The 20448-nt window shown below is 37.6% G+C and overlaps 2 protein-coding genes across 3 annotated transcripts; one reads left to right on the top strand and one right to left on the bottom strand.

Moving 5' to 3' along the window:
- Positions 1-6444: 6444 nt before the first annotated feature.
- Positions 6445-14966, bottom strand: LOC109965492 (T-cell surface glycoprotein CD3 zeta chain-like). 2 transcript variants are annotated; one of them, XM_020609529.1, is made up of 7 exons: positions 14819-14966; positions 9383-9477; positions 9014-9040; positions 8782-8805; positions 8626-8685; positions 8508-8537; positions 6445-7267 (listed from the first exon to the last, which is right to left on the bottom strand). In XM_020609529.1, the coding sequence occupies exons 1-7, from the start codon at positions 14880-14882 to the stop codon at positions 7181-7183; spliced, it is 387 nt and encodes a 128-aa protein (XP_020465185.1). In that variant the 5' UTR covers positions 14883-14966; the 3' UTR covers positions 6445-7180. The 2 variants fall into 2 exon arrangements, with proteins under 2 accessions (XP_020465185.1, XP_020465187.1); XM_020609531.1 differs by having other exon boundaries at positions 6445-7264.
- Positions 14967-16979: 2013 nt separating this feature from the next.
- On the top strand, positions 16980-20290 carry lamp1b (lysosomal associated membrane protein 1b). The gene is made up of 6 exons (XM_020609254.1): positions 16980-17280; positions 18205-18407; positions 18502-18627; positions 18799-18865; positions 19483-19650; positions 19743-20290. The coding sequence occupies exons 1-6, from the start codon at positions 17220-17222 to the stop codon at positions 19880-19882; spliced, it is 765 nt and encodes a 254-aa protein (XP_020464910.1). The 5' UTR covers positions 16980-17219; the 3' UTR covers positions 19883-20290.
- Positions 20291-20448: the final 158 nt, after the last annotated feature.

Genomic DNA, 20448 nt, shown 5'->3' with positions numbered 1-20448 from the left:
ACTTTCCAAAAGAGTTAAAACATTTGCAGTTCAGCCTGAAGAAAATTCTTAGCTACAAAGGGGGGAAAATCTGTTCTAATATTATGATGATGATGATGATGATGATGATGATGATGATGATCACATGAAATATTCAAATTTTGTGAAAAACGATTTGGGTTTTTTTTTGTCTTTAATCCATAATCATCAAAATTGAAACAAATAAAGGCTTGAAATATTTTACTTTGTGTGTAGTGAACTAATATAACATACAAGTTTCACTTTTTGAAACAAATTATTGAAATAAATGGACTTTCCCTCGATATTCTAATTTTTTTGGCACATACCTGTGTGTGTGTGTGTGTGTGTATATATATATGTATATATGATATAGACTCTACTTCACTAACCACCCGACATTCTTACTATTGTATCTATCATTATTTAATCTTTTTGCTGCCACCAAAAAGAAAACAACCTCAGATGAGGTTGAGGATGACTTTTTTACACATTTTATCTATGTCCAGGGGACAGAATTTTCTCTGAAATACTTAAAACCAAAAACTGTAGGATTTTGTTTTTTTAATATTCAAACTAAACTGATTTATTACTAATTTCACAATATTTATCATCACTAATGGGGGTTTGTGCATCACTCCATCTTTAAGTATCTCCTTTGGGGTTTTTATTTTTGGACAAGCCTTGACATGAATCATATCAGAGTTATATTTTAGAATTTTTTTTTCATTTGTCTTTACTGTTTTTGTTAATATTTCCAGAACTTTGTAAGTCTAATATTAAGTTAAGATTTAACTATCACTTTTTAATCGTGGTTCTAAGGCTTTAAAAACAAGTAATAAGTGACCGATATAAAGGTTGTCGTTGCTTTAAGGATCGGAGGCACCTGATGTGGCTCTCTGAGTCTTGTCTTTCTGGGAACACTGAGTTTGATAGTTTGGTGCAGTGGTGAAGTAGGCGCCCAGCTTTTCTAAAATGACAGTCCAGGCACGGATTATTGACACTGATTAAAAATGACTGAAAGCATTACATTGAGAGCTTTAATAAGAGCTGCAGACATGCAGTCCCGTATCCAACTAAGGGTGATTAGTTTTGGATGGTGCATTGGAAACCTGTACATTATGTTTGGAGTCAGAGATAGAGAGTAGAAGGCTGTGTGTGTTGTCTACAGCTCAGGCAGATGCTGAGAGTTAATTGCATAAGGCTCTGTGACTGACTGCTCAGTTTTGGGGGAGGACTAGTCAGGGGGCGTGGTCATCATAGCAGATGTATGGTGGCATTGGCGTAGATGGAGTTATTGTGTTGTGTGTTGTTTTTTTTTTTTGTTTGTTTTAAATAGGAGTACCGTCGTATCTACTTGTGCACAGTATCTGTACCAAAAAACTGGATCGATGAGCTGCAGTCTGCCTGTTTTGGGAGGAATGAAAATCTGTCCTTTCTTGCTGCAGTCAATTGACTGGCTTACCTACTTTAAGATATACCAAAAATATTTGTTAAAATAATTGCTGTGTGTAGTCGGTGTAGTTTAGTCTAGTCAATATATTTATGAGTGCAAAATCTCTTGTCATTCTTCTTCAACAGATTATAGAAATGCAATATTTTGATGATCATTTTCCAAAGATGACCTTTTTTTTTTTTTGTGACCAAGTGTCTCATAGCTCAACTTATAATTGGCAGCACAACTGACCAAAAAGAGAGGGACTGGTGAGCTGGGGTGTGAAAAAGTAGTTTCCTTTTATGATTCATGGACCGTTTATTGCCGGGGCCTTGCCCCAGACACCTGATCCTGGTTTTCTTTGAGTCATTTGATGGCTTGTTTTTCTTTTTAATCCTTTTTGGCCATTTTGGTAGCAGTTCTGGACTTTTCTGAAGCATAATAGAAAGGTTCTGTTCTTTTGGTTTTATACTACTATTCAGCCATAAAACAACAGCTTGAACCAAAGTGGTTTTCCTCAGTAGTTGCTGTGCCTGTCCGAGCAGACAAGTTGCCGTTCATGAGCTCTACTCTCCACACTGCTCAAGCAAAATATTTTCCTCTTCTCCCACCTGGTTCAGTACCTGATCATTCCCCATTTGGTGCTGCTGGATTAGGATTGCAGAAACTTAGCTTTAACAACCTGCTGCTGAAGCTCCTGGTGGAGTTGAGCTGTTGAGAGGCCTGCATGCTTTCCTATAGCTTTACGACTGCATCCTGTGAAAATCAGGTTTTATGGTTTCGACCCTCCCTATGTAAATGCATAGATCTGATCATCAGATAGTGGACTACACCTAATCTTAGCACCAACATTTTTAAACCAGCATGTTGGAAAACAATATGCTGTTCCCTAAATCTGTCTGTGAACTAGTTTAAAACCTGCCAAACTATCTTAGCCAACACAGCGTTGGGCTAAGTACTGTTATGTGCTACACGTTCACCTAAACCCCACACACAAGTAGCATTGTTCTGCTGCTTCAAAATAACAAAATGAAATACCACAGTGATTAAATCGCTGAAACTGTAAGCAGTGAAATTTGTCCATGTTATCCTCTTGTGTACTTCTTTTCTGTTGTTGAATTGTTTTGACTGAATATACCTCAGCAGCACTTAAACATAGGGTTCACCTTTAGACATTTCTGTGTATAGAACAGTGTAGAATGTATAAGTACAGTCTGGCTTACCATTCAAAGTTTATACTGATGAACCATACATAGGAACCATATATAAAAGGACAACCTACTACTGCTATTTTCTAGTACTACTATTTATGGGGTATTTCTAGGTTTAAATATTATTTTGAGATCCTTCTTGCCAAAGTAAAAGCCTTTCTTTTTGCAGCTCGGCACGTGTCTGGCTGCTCATGTTGCTGGTTTCCCAGTCTTTGAGGCCACGATGGAGGTCTATAGGACTCAGTCCTGTTCCAGTGCTGTTTGTAGTTTCTAAAGAGTTGAACACGTGCTAGCAAGATGAACCAGTTGCCAACGGCACCATAGGATGTTACTGAAATATTTATCTGAGGAAAGACTTAAGAATTAGAGAAACGATCTTTTCTTAGTTCTATACATATAAATATATATATATAAACACGTGTAAGATATTCATATTTTATATTTGAACCAGTATGTTATCAAGACTGAATGTAGTGTTTATCATGCTTACTCAAAAAAAAAAAAAAATCTCCCCCGAATTTTCCTTTTTATTATTGCAAAAGAGTAATTTTTTTGAAAACTGTCAAGACCAAAAAATGAAGAGGAGAAATCTGAGAGTGCGCCTTGGCGGAGCGTGAGTTGCTGACACTTGTGTCAGTTGTGTATTAGCAAGGTCTTTTCGACAGGAGGGTCTCGTTCAGGCACTCCTGACAGACAGGCCCTGTGGTTGGTAGGAGACTGAAGCATCTGATCTTAATCTTTTAATAGAGTTTTGTTTTGTTGGAGTCATTGTGGACTTGATTTGCTGTGCTGTCTTTAACAATCATTTGATATTTTTTCTTTTGAAATATTACTTTATGCCTTTAATTGTTTTGTATAGTGTGAGAGGGCAAGATCACTGGCTTTCATAGTTTGACAAAGAAGATTAACATTATCATTTATGCCTTATTGTTACGTAGAAGACGAGCATTGTAGCATTGTTGTTGTGTGAGTGAGAGCTTGAACTCACCTGGTGCATTGTTTTTACTGAAACAGTACAGTGTACTCTGGGCATTTTGGCGCATGGGATGATTACGTGGCTACCTGTTTTTTAGGTGTGACTCAGACAGGTTATAAATACCTGTGAGAAAAGCTTTACTAATAATTCCAGCAGGTGCTTGTGTGTTTATGTGTGTGTGTGTGTGAGAGTGAGTGTCTTATAAAGAGAGAATAGGAATGGCAGTCTGCAAACCATTATGGTGCATTTTTACCATCTTCCAGCAGGTGTTTGAGAGTGATTTAAAAAAAAAAGTGAGACACCAGAGTACTTTTTTGTCCAGAGGTGGGAGGGTTCTCTGCTGGTTAGCTAAAGCCTTTAAGCAAGCCAGTTTTCGGTTTCAAATGGTAAACCTACAGTTTGTGTTAGCTGTCAACTGACGATCTTATTGGCGCTGACTTTGCTTTAATGCTTCGCTTTCAGTAGTTGATTCCCAGATTTCAAGATGCTCTTATGCATCAGCCAGGCATCAAGTTGTAGTAACCACAACACTGGTTTGCTGGTTTTTAACGAAGTGTGGAGCACCAGTAAGGCAAAAGAAGCTGTTGTATACCTCATTTCTAACTCAAGGCTGAGTGAAACCTGCTTTAATCTACTTAAGAAATAAGAAAAATATTAAACAAAAAAATTAAACACAAAAATGTACAAAAAAATAGATGAAGATACATGTACTTGTCAGTGGAGAGGCCTGTTCATACCTGTGCCTGGTGAAGGGTTGTGGGAAATGCCACCACAAGGGGGAGGCAGAATACACACCAGTGCTCATGAATGTCAGCTGTTTTTCTTCCTCATGCTGCATGTTGATGTTTGTCTTCAGCATCAGATTAACATAATTTGTTGTAACTTAAGATACATTTATACTTCTTTGTCAGTCAAAAGTTATTTTGTTTCCACCCCTCTATATTTTGAACACTAAGTTTGACAATCCTGTTTAGTTTTTGTTTTGTTTTTGGGGGGGGTCACTCTGACCAGGTACAGGTATGTATGCGTCTTCCCACGTGACTGTGCACTGTCGCAGCCCGCTCTCACTTTCCTGTGGTACCAACAGTAACCAAAGACTTCTAACTTGATTGTAAATGAATGACACCATCTCCCACCCATCCCCACCTCACTGTTCAGCATTATATCCCGGCTGCACGCTCTTGCCTGGTTTGTCTGTATAAAAAGTCAGTGTTTCACTGCATGCGAATGTGTATCCGCCCCAGAAAAACACTGGCATCTCGTCAGTGCAGCGGTTTCAGTGCCTGTGGGCGGGGATTGGAGGAGGAGGAGGTTGAACGGGAACTGAGCGGGCTTCTCTGTGACGACACAAACCATTTTGGTGGTAGCTGGGTGGTGTTTGTTAATACACACTGAGGGTTAATCCTGTGCACACTGTACATGCTCAGGACTGTATGTTTGTTTGTGTAGAGCGCTGTTGCTACAGTAGGGTACCCCCCAATTCTCTCTCTCTCTCAAGGACTGTGGTGAAAATGCTATTCCTGCCCCTCACAGTGAGTCTGTCTCTTCCTCATCATCTGTTCACTGTAGTCCCAGGACATTATCCTGTTGTCTCCAGGAATACACATCCTGCAGTCACTAAAACTCACTGTTGTGCCCCTCTTTCTCTCCTTTGACATCGTCTTTTCCCTGCAGACTCTGATCAGCTGTGACACTATGCATCATGGTCCTTCACTCTGCATGGACTGTGTCCCTCCGGCTCAGACCTTCTAGCCGATGGGCTTCAGTGACACTTTGTTTAATGCTTTACTCCAGATGAGGTTGTAGGGACCTCACAAGCGCTATCCCAAAGCAAAAATCCAAATATTTAACTTTTTGACAAATGCAGATACCAAAGATATCGCTCTGTCCTGTGTCTCTCTCTGTTTTCTCTCTTCCACCCTGCAGCATGTGTATTAAGAGACAAACCCAGCACTGGCTTTAGTCCTAGCCTCAGTAATTCCAAAGCTTAGATGTATATTTTGGTATATTTCTGAGAAAAACTTACATAAAAAGTGTCTGTTTCTCGTTTGTTTGTTGTAATATCTTCTTTCTGTCACAGCATGGAACTAAATGCAGAACTGTCTTACTCTTGGTAGGTTAAAGATATAGTATTTTTGTATGTTTTTGGGTGTGTCGTGTGTGATTATCAGTTCATAGCCCAAGTGACCACGACTTTCAATAAGATAACGATGAGAAAAAAAAAGAAAACACCAACCATGTACATATTACGTTGTGTATCTCAAGAATTGCATTCTGTAAAACATTTACTATTCTCGTTGGAAGCTTGGGCTCATCTAAAGGAATGTGTCCCTGTTTTATTTCCTCTTTTCTTATTCTACAGTCTGATAAGACTCTCCAGGACTCTACTGTAAAGAGTTTTTGTTTCCACCATGGACTATAACACTGAGGGACACTGCTCTAATCTGACTACAAAAAAAAAAGAGGCCTCCAGCCATGGTGGCATAGAAATGAAAGATTGTGTAGGAGTTTTAAGTATGTGAATCAGGATACATAGTAGATTTTGATGCATTTGTCTGCTGTATTTTTGTTTTTTGTTTTTATACACATATAAAGATAATCTTTTACTGTAACTGTACAGTTCTCTTTTGTTGTAAACATCATTAAACCATTTTCCAAGTGTTTTGATATGTGCTTGGTCTGTTCTTGGGATTTACATGAAGACTACTGGTGGCGTGATCATTCATAGCACACTTGTTAAATGCTTTATAACGCACCATAATGTACAATAGTTGCAAGCAGGAAAATGTTTATTATTGTATTTAATGGCTAGAACCCATCAGCAAGGCTGCTATAAATACAGTTGAAATAAAATACACTCAGAAATTTCCAAACTTTTGACTAGTAGACTAGTGTCTTCATCAGAGAAGTCATAGCCTAATTTTTATATTGTGTACTGATAAATACTTGAAGATATTCCTTATAACTTATCCTTATTGTAACTCCATTATAGTGTGTTGTAAATAGTGTATATACTGGTTAACAGTAAAATAGCTAATATGTAACCTAATTAGCAAAGGTTATCATGCTAACACGCTAGCATAGTGCCTTAGACTTTGTGGTTGTTAGCATTAGCGCGTTAGCATTTGGCTCAAAGCAGAGGCTGCCTTTGCATAAATTGTGTACGATATTCAAAAGCAAAAATGAAAAGCTTAAGGTCTGTCTGACTGTAAGAGTTTAGGAACTTACAGCAGAGTTATTTTCATCAGTTTGTTTTCATTTGGTTTATAAAATGAAAATATAAAATAACGAAAAAGGCAGTAATATCTTCAAATTGTATGCTCTGTCCAACCAACATGCCAAAACATAATCCATAAAATATTTATCACATAAAACGAAAGCAGAAAATCCTTATAGCTGATTTGAGAAGCTGGATCCAGGTTTAGCATTTTTGATTGATATAGGACTATTTGTTATCATAATAGATGCCAATTATAATCATTTAGATTGACATATTAGTCAATTAGCCAAATATTGCAGCTGTATCAAACAATGCTGTCTCTTCAGTGACCATGCAGGACCTCAGCATGGAGACAGAGGTGGAGGCGGGGGACTGGGGTTCAAAGATTCATAGGGATCTTTATCCTTGTCTTCAGGTTGGGCTGACTGCTGGGGGTGGGGGACAAAGTTAAACAAAGTTTAACAAGGTGATCAGATCAGCAGTTTTCTAGGTAATGACATCAGGGAAAGAAAAGTCTGCATATTCCCATTCACAACAACCACAGATAAGTGTTTCCCAGACTGTAGTAAGTCAGCCAGATTATGATGCATGGTAGGTACTTTATTGATCCCAGTGGGGAAATTTCTTCATGTTCTTATCAATTAAAATAAAGGAACAAAACCAATATGGCACATCTGCTTCTCCACAATGTTTTGTTTTGTTACAATGTATTGAATTATTGTGATATTGGTTGATGTGGCCAATCTTCACCATGACTTTGTTTGTTTCTGCCCATTGGTCATACTGTAGTATTATTAGCAATTCTCATGACTGTAATGAAAATCTGCAGACTTTTAGCCCTGAGGGACATCTGTTTGACATGGTCAAAGTAAAAAGAAATATGTCTAAAGTCTCAAAATATTAAACTATTCTGGATCACAAGTAGGAACACTTTTCCATGCATTTTTTTTTTACTGTTATAGGCTAGGAGACATTTTTTTCCAGGATGTTTGAAATGCCAGTAAGCCCTTTAAATTATTTAAATTCACCTGTAATGTACAGCGCAAAAATATTTGTACAGTTCCTCATAAAAATGATCATATTGCACTACTGATTAATATATCTGCAAGGACAAATGGTGGAAATCTGAGCATATAGATGTGCATTTTAACTTTTAAGGTTTTCCCTTTGGGGCTGAATTAGTGATGGAGATTTTGAGAAATTATAACCAAATACATGGTATTTTTGTCCTTGTATCCCTGTACATCTGCCATTGGTGTTGCCGTACATGAGCATCCTATCAGTTTGAAACAATACTCGGCCTCTATAGAGCAGTGTCAGGATTTATTTCTACATAATGCTATCAGTTTGTTTCGCTTGAGAAGAAGCTACTTTAAAATGTAAAAAAAATAAAAAAGATCTATATAAAAATGACATATCAATCAAATTTAATACAAATGAATGTGATTTAGTACAAAGTGTCCCGTTAATACGGACAAAAATCAGTGTTGATTCATCTGGAGCACACTTTTTCCCCAAGCCTAGTTGAAAGTAAAAACAGCGGAGTAAATCTTAACAATAAACAATAAAGTGAATGTGGTACATATATTTCCGTTTTTTTGTGACCACATCCCACAGCTTAAAATTATTTGATGGCTTTAAATGAAAGAGTACTTCCTGTCATCTTACCGTAGATTTCTTTTTCTTGCCAACCTTTATCTATGGATAAAATACAACATTATTTATTTGTTGCACCAGAACAGGCAAGACAGTCACCTTTAAATGTTGTTATTAGCAGAAGCCTTACCTTTCTTTTTACTGGTTCAAGCACCTGGTAAGGATCAGCATCATTTGGCCTCTGAAGCTCCTACAGAAGAAAGTATGAAATGATAAAAATCACAGTAAGGCAGCAAAATTAAACATCATCTAGTGTGGGTGACATGGTGGTGGTGAGACTTTTTACCTGGTAGATTCCACTTTTTTCTTCCTGTTTATTCAGGAGAAATACACAAAATTGAATAGACCTAAACTTGAAAGACATATTCAAGCATGCACATATCCCCCCACTCCACCCCCTCACACACATATGTGTATATCAATCAACAAAGAGGCCAAAAAGTTGTCATTATCAGCACCCGAGTCAAATAAAAAGACACCAAGGAGACTGTGTGAGGATGAAAAACATGAAAACTTACAAACACTGCAGCTGGCCTGTGGGAATACTACACCAAAAAGGAGAAACAAAAAGTAAACGCTTTATAAAATGAAGAGCCCACATTGTAGGATATGATATTTTCAGGTCTTATTTTGTGAATGACTATTCATTTAGTGTCAAAGTGTCAAAAACTATGACAGAAGTGACACATGGGCCCAAAGCGATATCTTCAGATTCATTTGGGACTGGACATTTCAAGATGTTCAATTTGGCTTTAAAAAAACTATGCTTTCAGTATTTTGTAACATTTGATAAAACAATTTATTGATTAATCAAAAAGCTAATCTGCAGATAAATTAATAATGAAAAGAATTAGTGCCAGAATTAGTTTCTCTGTGCTGTAACTCACCTTTTCTCTGAAGTACAACGCAGTGGCAATAATGCAGTACACAACCAGGATCCCATCCAGGAAGTAGCAGATGACTGGTTCAGTGAAAAAAGCCTCTAATGGACAAACACAGGAGAAAAATATTCAACTGCAGGGAGACACCAGAGTTCACTAGGTACATGTACTCAAGTAGGTCCCTAAGTTTTCTTCACTATAAATAAGTGTTCTTGTTAATTCATCATTTTTTCTGAGGGATTACCAGTTGGTTCTGACTCAGATTTTAAAAGATAATAAAATATGAGACTTTATTCATTGTTAGCAGGAATATTTGTGTTACTGCAGCACAAAACACAGCCTAAGTGGTTAACAGACTATACTGTATCAGAAACCTGTGCTAATACCTGTGTGTACAAAAATAATGAGTGTAAGTGGAGTTCAGCCATCATTCATTTTATTATGTGGGCCTTTTTCTCGGCAGACATTTTGACCTACCATAAAAGCACAGATGTTATTAGTCACATTAACAAAGGTTTTGGTCAGTTTAAGAGTATTGTACTTTAATACAGTATTGAATTAGTTGTATTTTACTTTACATTCTATACTGCTTTATAGTTCCGCACAACTACACTTCACATAAAAAGACTTCACTGTATTTATTTGACACTTGAAGTTACTGTACTTTTACATTCAAGACATCTGTTAAGTTTATAAAATATGATGCACTGGTGGATAATATACTGTACATGAATGTATATACAGCAGCGCAAAAATATGTGTATCACAACATATATAAAATAAATAATAGATTAATGTAATGAAAGGTCTTATAATATAGTATTTTGAATTTGGTAAAACTACAACACTGTATAACAGCAAAATATAAACATAATATAATGTAGCCTACTTTTAAATAGTCATAAGTGTGTATTAATGTTTTAGCAGCTGTGAGCACTTGGCAACATAGTAAAAAACTGCTAAAATGATATCAAAATAAATAATAAATTCAGACAAGAGTTATAATTATTGAAAAATAAGCCAGTGAAATATTCTCATATCTGCTTAGTGTGTTAGCCTACAAGCCGTTTATTTAAGGTAGGCCTATATACAGTGCCTTGCGAAAGTATTCGGCCCCCTTAAACTTTGCGACCTTTTGCCACATTTCAGGCTTCAAACATAAAGATATAAAACTGTAATTTTTTGTGAAGAATCAACAACAAGTGGGACACAATCATGAAGTGGAACGAAATTTATTGGATATTTCAAACGTTTTTAACAAATAAAAAAACTGAAAAATTGGGCGTGCAAAATTATTCAACCCCCTTAAGTTAATACGTTGTAGCGCCACCTTTTGCTGCGATTACAGCTGTAAGTCACTTGGGGTATGTCTCTATCAGTTTTGCACATCGAGAGACTGAAATTTTTGCCCATTCCGCCTTGCAAAACAGCTCGAGCTCAGTGAGGTTGGATGGAGAGCGTTTGTGAACAGCAGTTTTCAGCTCTTTCCACAGATTCTCGATTGGATTCAGGTCTGGACTTTGACTTGGCCATTCTAACACCTGGATATGTTTATTTGTGAACCATTCCATTGTAGATTTTGCTTTATGTTTTGGATCATTGTCTTGTTGGAAGACAAATCTCCGTCCCAGTCTCAGGTCTGTTGCAGACTCCATCAGGTTTCCTTCCAGAATGGTCCTGTATTTGGCTCCATCCATCTTCCCATCAAGTTTAACCATCTTCCCTGTCCCTGCTGAAGAAAAGCAGGCCCAAAACATGATGCTGCCACCACCATGTTTGACAATGGGGATGGTGTGTTCAGGGTGATGAGCTGTGTTGCTTTTACGCCAAACATAACGTTTTGCATTGTTGCCAAAAAGTTCGATTTTGGTTTCATCTGACCAGAGCACCTTCTTCCACATGTTTGGTGCGTCTCCCAGGTGGCTTGTGGCAAACTTTAAACGACACTTTTTATGGATATCTTTAAGAAATGGCTTTCTTCTTGCCACTCTTCCATAAAGGCCAGATTTGTGCAGTATACGACTGATTGTTGTCCTATGGACAGAGTCTCCCACCTCAGCTGTAGATCTCTGCAGTTCATCCAGAGTGATCATGGGCCTCTTGGCTGCATCTCTGATCAGTCTTCTCCTTGTATGAGCTGAAAGTTTAGAGGGACGGCCAGGTCTTGGTAGATTTGCAGTGGTCTGATACTCCTTCCATTTCAATATTATCGCTTGCACAGTGCTCCTTGGGATGTTTAAAGCTTGGGAAATCTTTTTGTATCCAAATCCGGCTTTAAACTTCTCCACAACAGTATCTCGGACCTGCCTGGTGTGTTCCTTGTTCTTCATGATGCTCTCTGCGCTTTAAACAGACCTCTGAGACTATCACAGTGCAGGTGCATTTATACGGAGACTTGATTACACACAGGTGGATTCTATTTATCATCATTAGTCATTTAGGTCAACATTGGATCATTCAGAGATCCTCACTGAACTTCTGGAGAGAGTTTGCTGCACTGAAAGTAAAGGGGCTGAATAATTTTGCACGCCCAATTATTCAGTTTTTTATTTGTTAAAAAAGTTTGAAATATCCAATAAATTTCATTCCACTTCATGATTGTGTCCCACTTGTTGTTGATTCTTCACAAAAAATTACAGTTTTATATCTTTATGTTTGAAGCCTGAAATGTGGCAAAAGGTCGCAAAGTTCAAGGGGGCCGAATACTTTCGCAAGGCACTGTAAAAATTACTGCAGGTAGTGCAATGTAGGCCTAACTTCACAAAATATTTCTCATTGGTTAAAGTCATTTCAGTGCTTCGTTTCTGACTGTAGAAAGAAATTGTAAATGCGAGAAACAAACTCTGTCACATGACATTCAAGACAGGTTTAGTAACATGGGATGGAAAACAGCAATATACTCGGGCACATAAGAAAAATGAATAAGACCCCTTAAACAGGAAATAAGAAACTACATGTCTGCAGTTGAGTATGTTAAGTGTCTTCCTGTCAGCCTGATGAGCTGCTCTGAGGTTTTAGTGAGGCTTATTTATCTCAGTGTGCGGTTACAACAGAAGCCATGCTATGAAAGCAGAGCTAGTGGTGTTGATTCACTGTTAAACATGTTCTTCAGCCTAGCTTAATCTTCTAAAGCAGCTCCAGGATGTGACATTTCTTCTGGTCTACTTTTAGATTTCAAAAAGGTCATGTCAATTTTCAACCCCACCTATGTATATCTTTTTTTTAAATTCTCATTTAACTAAATTGTTAATTTAGTTTAAAAAAAAAAAGAAAAAATGTATAAATAATGTGTTGGTAACCTTTTTATAAATAAAAATATTCTTAAGGGAATAGTTTGACATTTTGGGAAAACCTGTCTAACCCTATAAGATACAACTCTCATGTCTGTGAGAAACTAGCAGCTGGTTAGCACAAAGATTAACCTACTGTATGAATGCATGTTATCATGGTTGCACTACTGTATTTCCTCAAATGAAAATATTTTAGAATTCTTGTGCATCATTGTATAAACATTTCATCCGTCCAACATTTTGTTTTATGTTTTGGAAACCTTAGGATCTACAGTAGATTCAAAATACATTTTGTGGATTTGAACAATATTTGACTGCAGCATGTGTTTAAATGTTAAAGGATTATGCCAACATTTTGGGAAATTCTGCACATATATGTTTTCTTAGAGTGAGATTAGAAGATGGATACAGCTCTCATGCCTGTGTGTTAAATGTGAAGCTAGATTATTTTAGTGTAGCACAAAGACTGAAAACAGTGAAACAGCAGGTATTTGTCTGCCAGCACCTCAGGTTTCAGACTAAGCAAATGAGACAGAGCATGTAAATTCTGGAGCTTAACAGGTGTCGGTAGGTGGATTTTATCATCTCCACGTAGAACCGGGCTTGTTTCCCATCTTTGATTTAACATGCTAACCAGCTGCTGCATGGCTGCAACTTCATATTTAACAGATATGTGGTATTGATCATCTCATCTAACTCTTGAAGAAAGTGTGTTTCCAGTAATGTCAAACTATTACCTAACTTAAATATTCATGCTATGCAGGTAAATATTGCTCAAACCAGCAAAAATTATTTTAAGTTCTAAATACCACAATGTCAGGTTGAGTAATGGGGTAATTTATGTACAAAACAGCACATTTTATTTGATGAAATGGTGCAACCACAAAAACACTGAGAACTTTCTGTGTATATTTCATCCTGTAGGCCATACATCATAGCCTGTACATTAATTTACCAGATACTACATGTAAATGTGCAGCATAAGATGATTTTTCCACCCTTAGAGCTACTCCGAGGGGAAACAAAGGCATAAACTTCTTGTCTGTAGGTTTGCACTGTACCATGAATCATTAGTGAACACTCTCCTACAGCTGCTCATATGTCCTAATCAATAGTTAATGTTTGAGAGTAAGTCAGTCTCATAAACATAATGAGTGTATTTGGACATTTCTTTTTGTGAAGCCAGATATTATCAGGAGGCTGGCTAATAAGTAAAGTAAAATAAGTAATAAAATAATAGGTTCATGCCATCGACCTTTGTGCATCCAATGCATTTTCTGCTTTGAAAGTCTGCTGTTTTGTCTTCTTGCATCACAAGTCACTGTGGAAAATGAGCAGTGGAGATTCACCTGTAGTGTTTCCACACACAGCATAGTGTCTGAAGGGAGATCATTTATTTTTGCATCTTGCAGTCTCTTCATCACAATAAATCTGACTGAAGTAATGAAAAGACTTGGAAGTGGCTTTAATCACTTCGAAAACACAGTTTTTCACAAACTTCCCCTAACCATGCCATCAAAGATAAGGTCTGAGAAACATCAAAAAATGTCTGAAAAGACAAATTATTCAAAGTAAAGAATGGGAGTATATTATTTTATACATATATAGTCACATATAGATTTATTTATACATAGACAGCTTAAAAAATACCTTCAGCCTGTGTAGAAGAAAATAACAGGACAGTTGGGTGTGTATGGCATTTTTATACCATAAACAGACAGCAAGCTTTTTCCAAATCACTTTGTTCCAAATACAGACAACTATTTTATAATGCTGAATGGAGAATGTAAATGCTCTCCATGTTTTAATTGCTTTACCTTGTAACCTTAAATAGCTCTACCTTGCCCAGGAGATAATGTGTAAAAATAATAGCTCCTCTAGTTTCAGAGTTTTGTAATCCACAAATACTGTTCACTAAGCAAGTGATGTAAAGTCATTTAAAAGGGCTGAGAGCAGCACTCACTCCACCGAGAAGGCCTGCATTATTAACAAAGATTTTAGTATAAGATCATAAATAACATGTATTGAAGTTCAGTCAGGATCCTGCTCTTCAGTACCAACCAGCTGATATGACTTTCCTTTTTCATGTATAGCCTACATATACTTCAGGCCACTAAAATCATTTAGGAAAACATGAATTTGTTTAACTCACCTTTACAAGAAACAGGGACCACGAGCACAAACAGTATAAACACACCTGTCCTCAGTTTGTCCATGACTCTCTCTTACTCTCTCTTTCTCCCGTTTGCTTCTAGCTGCCTCAGTCTAATTTTACCCTCAGAGGAAATGGCTGAACTGAATACCTGCTGGTGGACTGAGATGTTGTGTGTGTACATCAAAGTATCATGCAGCCTTCAACACCCACAAAGTCTCACAGCCTGTGTTGCGCTCAGGCTCATTTTAGTAGCTCCGATCCTCCCTTCTCTCATACACCTATTTAACTTTCAGTGATATAATTAATAAATGGTTCACGACATATTATAACATATTAGGCTTTAATATAATTGGAACCATATAAAAGAGAATTTAAGTGGCTCTTCACGACTTCTTAACACAAGCAGTTTTAAATCTCAGTCATTGTTAGAGAAGTTATTTTTGTGTCTGTGACAATTATAAGACAAATGTATTGCTAATTCAGGCTTTATAACAGACTGTTAATGTGAGCATTACATAATTACAACTGCATTATCAATACACAATTTATATGCTTCAGAGGAGGCATTATAAAACATATACTACAAACATTGTTCATCTGCTTCTAACCACATAATAATATTACAAAAAATTTATAACCATTCAAACAGTATATTACTTATACATGCTGCATAGAGTAGATTATCTTAAACTAAAGTGCTACCAAATGTTTATAATCCTGAATGCTCCTAAAAAATTGATAACATCTAATACTGAATATTTACAGATTTTTGGGTCGAGCAAACTTGAAAGGTTTTGACTATATTTCAGTGAATAAATGTGAACAAAAGTTGAAAAATGAGGCACAAGTAAACATGGAGAGATTAAATATTTGATAGCAGGATGTACAAAATTTACCCGTTGGGTTACAGTTAAAGAGAGCAACATGAACAGAGTCCATCAGAAGGCTGCAGAAAGGTTATGTGACATATGTAGCTGGTTGCAGCTTGTTTAGAAGATACATGCACAAAAGGTCACAAGATAGGTTGCCTGTGGGTCTGCGTAAAAGAAGGGCTTACAGACATGAAACCGCTACATTTTTCACACTGCACAATCACACTGATCTGTGACACTTAAGGAAACTACTGAACTAGCAGGAAGATAAGTGAGGTCGGTTAAAGTTGCACAAATAGGACACTCCATTTTGACACGGGTGTGTAAAATTGTTCAGGGACATCTGACCGAGGCCTGACCTTATGGACCTTACATCCAAGCTTCTAACTCTGAATAGCCAAATCAAGTGGGTATCCTTGTCCTGAGAGTTGCAATTAGTTTAGCCGCCAAGACATCTCCCTTGGCAACAAAACTACAAGATAAACAATAATTGTTTAGATATAATACATTTCAGTTCATACTCCTTTTTAATCTTATACTATATCTTAGCATAATGTACAAATGATTCTATTTTTGTAGGTAAAACCTTCATTTGCAAAGTAAATACAAAATATAGCTGCCAAATAAGTGTCTGCCTCTGAAATGTAGTGGGCTAGATGTGTGAAGTGGCTTAAAATGGACATATTCAAGCAAAATACCTCAAAACTGTACATGAAGAGATATAAGACACAGCCCACAGAAGTAATGTGCAAGTGGTCCCATATGTTTGGAACAACCTCCAAATGTGAAACTTTTTAATGATTTTATTTAGTTAATTTTCTGTTTAATGTGTTTTGTCTGAGGTTTGCTGATAAATAAAAATGATTCATGACACTATTCTGGAAAAAACTGGGGGTGTTCTAAAGCTTAGTGAAATATTAAAAAAAACAGCAACCATTGAAGATATTCGTTTCTTAAAATAAACTTTGGAATATAAGAAAACCATCTCTTTGCAGTCCACACGTTGCAGAATCAACAAACAAGGCCTGTTTCAATGTTCATATGGAGACTTGTCTATTGTTTTAAGATCCTGGTGAAGTGAAACATATGAGTAGGCTTCTTTTTACATCACCGTGCAAAACATGCATGCCTCGAATATCATTTATCTCTGAACATAATCCAGTAAACAAGTTGTGTGTTGTGGCTGCTCTTTACCACGTGACCTTCTGGGTGTTTCTTATACAGTCTGTCACATGACCCTGACGTCACTGATTAACTATTACAGCTGTACCAAATTAACATCACAGCTATCGTATACAGGTGTGAGAAGTTAAAACGTGTAGTCGGAGGGTGTGTTATAAAGAACGGCATTTTGTTATTTCAACAACTTCGTGCGTGTGACTTTATGTTATCTCTAGCTGTTGCTGTGACGCTGATGTTAGCCTAGCTAGCACAACATCTACTAGCTTACCAGCTAGCTGCGTCTTGAGTTGCTGTGATTTTTATCCTAACAAGCGCTGCAGCATTCGGAGAGAAACCAGAGGAACATGACGCAGATCGGCAGCTTTCAGTCATGGTGCCTGGGTGTAACGTTACCGTTGATGTTAGGTGAGTGTTGGTTAGGTTTATCTGCCAAATTATTACTTGCAAAGGTAACGGATAACCTGCACGTAAAAAAACAAAACAAAAGACAAACCAATATAGCTGTTTTTAAACTATAATGACGACAGAGGAGTGCAGGTTATTGTTAGCTTGTCGGGCCTACACATGTAACGTTAGGATTAGTTGCTTTAACGTACAAATGCTGTTTGTAAGTGATGCTGAGTTCACACATGTATTTGTGAAGTCTCAGCCTAACGTTAAACTGAAGTAATAGGTTTGTGTCACAAATCTGAAACGTTTTTAAAGAATTAACTTGTTTAATCCAACCCAAATTTGACGAGTCTAATAGTAGTTGGGACTGGGGACTGCAGCTATTAGTCCAATAGATTTGACAACTTTAATTGCTTACTTGCCTGATACTCGGACAGAAAATGGCCACGTTTCTTCCTTGTATATTTACCTTTGAGTACATTTGTGTTGATACATCTGTACTAATATTGCATAAGCAGGACTTATTGCAAGTGGTAACAGCACTTGGGGCTTGACAAACCGTTCATATCAAACTGTACTGCCATCTGCTGGGTAAAGAGGTTCTCCATAATTTTTGGAATTGCATAAAAATTGTCTGCCATAAATTCTATTACTGTGAAGAGCAGTAACATTTCAAACCTTTTCATATTTTAGGTTTTGCCATGGCACAAACAAATTTTAACCTTCAGTGTACTGTGAAGGTATATGTATACTACAATCAAGGCAGTACTTATATTTGCCTGCATCAGTGCTCATCACTAGCTGTGTACTATTTAAGGGAGTGAATACTTTCACAACAGCCGTCTTCAGTATTGATCTACAGTGTATGAAATGATGGAAACAAAATGTTCAAACTTTGCATCCGTTTTACTGAACTCACTAAATGAACACTTTTTGCAGCTGCTGTCCTGCACCAGGGATTTGCTGCTGTTGCACCACCCACGACTACACCACCAACAACTACACCAACAACTGCTGCACCACACAAAGATCCTGGCAGACCTGAAAGAGGAACCTACCAGGTCGCCAGCAGTAATGGTACCGTTTGTTTAAAGGCATCAATGGGCCTCCAGCTCAATGTCACTTATGTGTCCCAGAATAAGGTACTTGTATACACTCAGCTGGTGTTTGCCTACTTTGGGAGCTACAAATAATGATGCACTTGCAGGTTTAAAATGCTGAATGTTTTATTTGCAGCCTGTGCAGGATATTGTGAACCTACAACCCAATGAGACAAAGAGCTCTGGGTCTTGTGGCTCAGACAGTGCATCCCTGCAGCTCACAGATGCAGGGAAAACAAACCTCACCTTTTTCTTCACCCTGGTAAGCCACTGTAGCTGTTTTAAGTTCTGTGTGCATAAAACCACCTGGCATTTATCCCTCTTGTCTTGAACTTGCATCTTGTTTCCTGAAATCACCACTACATGGCATTGGGATCCTGAAGTGAACTTTCTTGACTTCAGTGTTACTGACTTGTGGTGGTCTTTCTTCCAGAATACTACAACCAACAAGTACCATCTGAGTGAAGTGTTTCTGTCAGCATCTTGGCCAGACATGAAAGGTGAGTGCACATAGCCGCCCCCCCGGATTAATATGGGCTGCTTCATATCAGATAAATAAGCATGTGCCCAACTTGTCTTGTGGTCTTACTCCAGTGTTTCCATTTTTGTAGTGTATTCTGGGAAATGAATGGAAGGCCCAACCACACCTGTGAAAGGAACATAATTTTAATCATGCGCTAGCTCCTAAATAGATGATGCCCTGTGTACCTACTCGGCCTTGTGTAGTGATTGCTAATGGTTTTAATTTGTACAATAGAGAGAAAGATAATCGGAGCATAAATTTTAAAGGGAACATCTTGCTTCCCCCTTATGTCAGATCATATTCTCATTGTCATGTTTAAAACCTATAGAACAATAGGAAGACCTGTATGATGTGGTGTGACCTGATTTGGCAACCTTGCATTAAATCCTTTTAAAGATTATATATCTGAGACTGTCACATGGGTACTAATTTAACTTTGTCCTTATGAAAGGTTTTCCACTTTCTTAAATGATGACCTGCACCATAGAATTTGGATTGCCACGTTTAACTTCATCTGCTGTCAACAGTTTAATGTTTATAAAAAAAAAAAAACTCCAGATACTATTCACTCCTCGCTCTGTCCTTTTGTTGTAGAGACCTTCTCAGCCCATAACCGCAGTCTGGACTACCTGCGGGGCACCCTGGGCAACTCCTATGTGTGTCGCATGGAGCAAACTCTGAATGTGACACAGAATTTTTCCATCAACATCTTCCAGGTGCAAGTGCAGCCCTTTGGCCTCACTGGGGATAAGTTTGGAGCAGGTAAACTGTTTTTAATAAGTCCGTTTTCTTAAACAGGATGTGGGAAATGTTGTTGTTCTTGCTGTAATTTGGCCTTCATGTCTTTCTCTCAGCTGAGGAATGTCAGTTGGATGAAGATGACATGTTGATCCCAATCATAGTTGGAGCAGCTTTAGCAGGTCTTGTGATCATTGTGCTCCTGGCCTACCTCATTGGCAGGAAGAGGAGCCATGCTGGCTACCAAACCATCTAAGGTGGCTCGTCACTCACATGTCCCCAGACGCCAGAGTGCAAAATCCTACCCTTGAAACTGACCTCTCTTTTGAGACTGACACCGACACCCTGCCTCTGTGTGTGTAGTAACACTATTTATTCTCACTTCCTGCTCCTTCATAACGGTGACTTAGTTTTGATGATTGTAATGGAATGAGGTAAAGTTGAGGGTCCATGAGTCCTCAGCTTGTATTGTTTGAAATCTGTGAAAGCAGAATTATGAGCTCTGAGGGAATTGTTATTGTAGCTTTTCATAGGTTTGACCTTTTTGTAGTGGGTCTTGCAACTCTCTGTATTTAACACTGTATGAAAATACCAAAACACTTAACCCGATCTTGTGATGAAATGCTTTAGTAAACATTTAGGAATTTTGTCCACTGGAATTGAAGATGTGCCTTTTGTTTCTTGGATGCAATTTTAGCTTTTAATTCACTTACTGGAAGTTCGGAATTAACACTTTTACACCCATTGTCTGTAGCTTGATGCTGTATTTAGTTACCTTGGTGCAAGTACTGGAAATGTGGGGAAATGGCTTTTTTTTTTTTT

This window comes from Monopterus albus, unplaced genomic scaffold (genome assembly GCF_001952655.1).
Source record: "Monopterus albus unplaced genomic scaffold, M_albus_1.0 scaffold99.1, whole genome shotgun sequence".
Lineage (NCBI taxonomy): Eukaryota > Metazoa > Chordata > Actinopteri > Synbranchiformes > Synbranchidae > Monopterus > Monopterus albus.
This window is presented reverse-complemented; position numbering and strand designations above follow the sequence as displayed.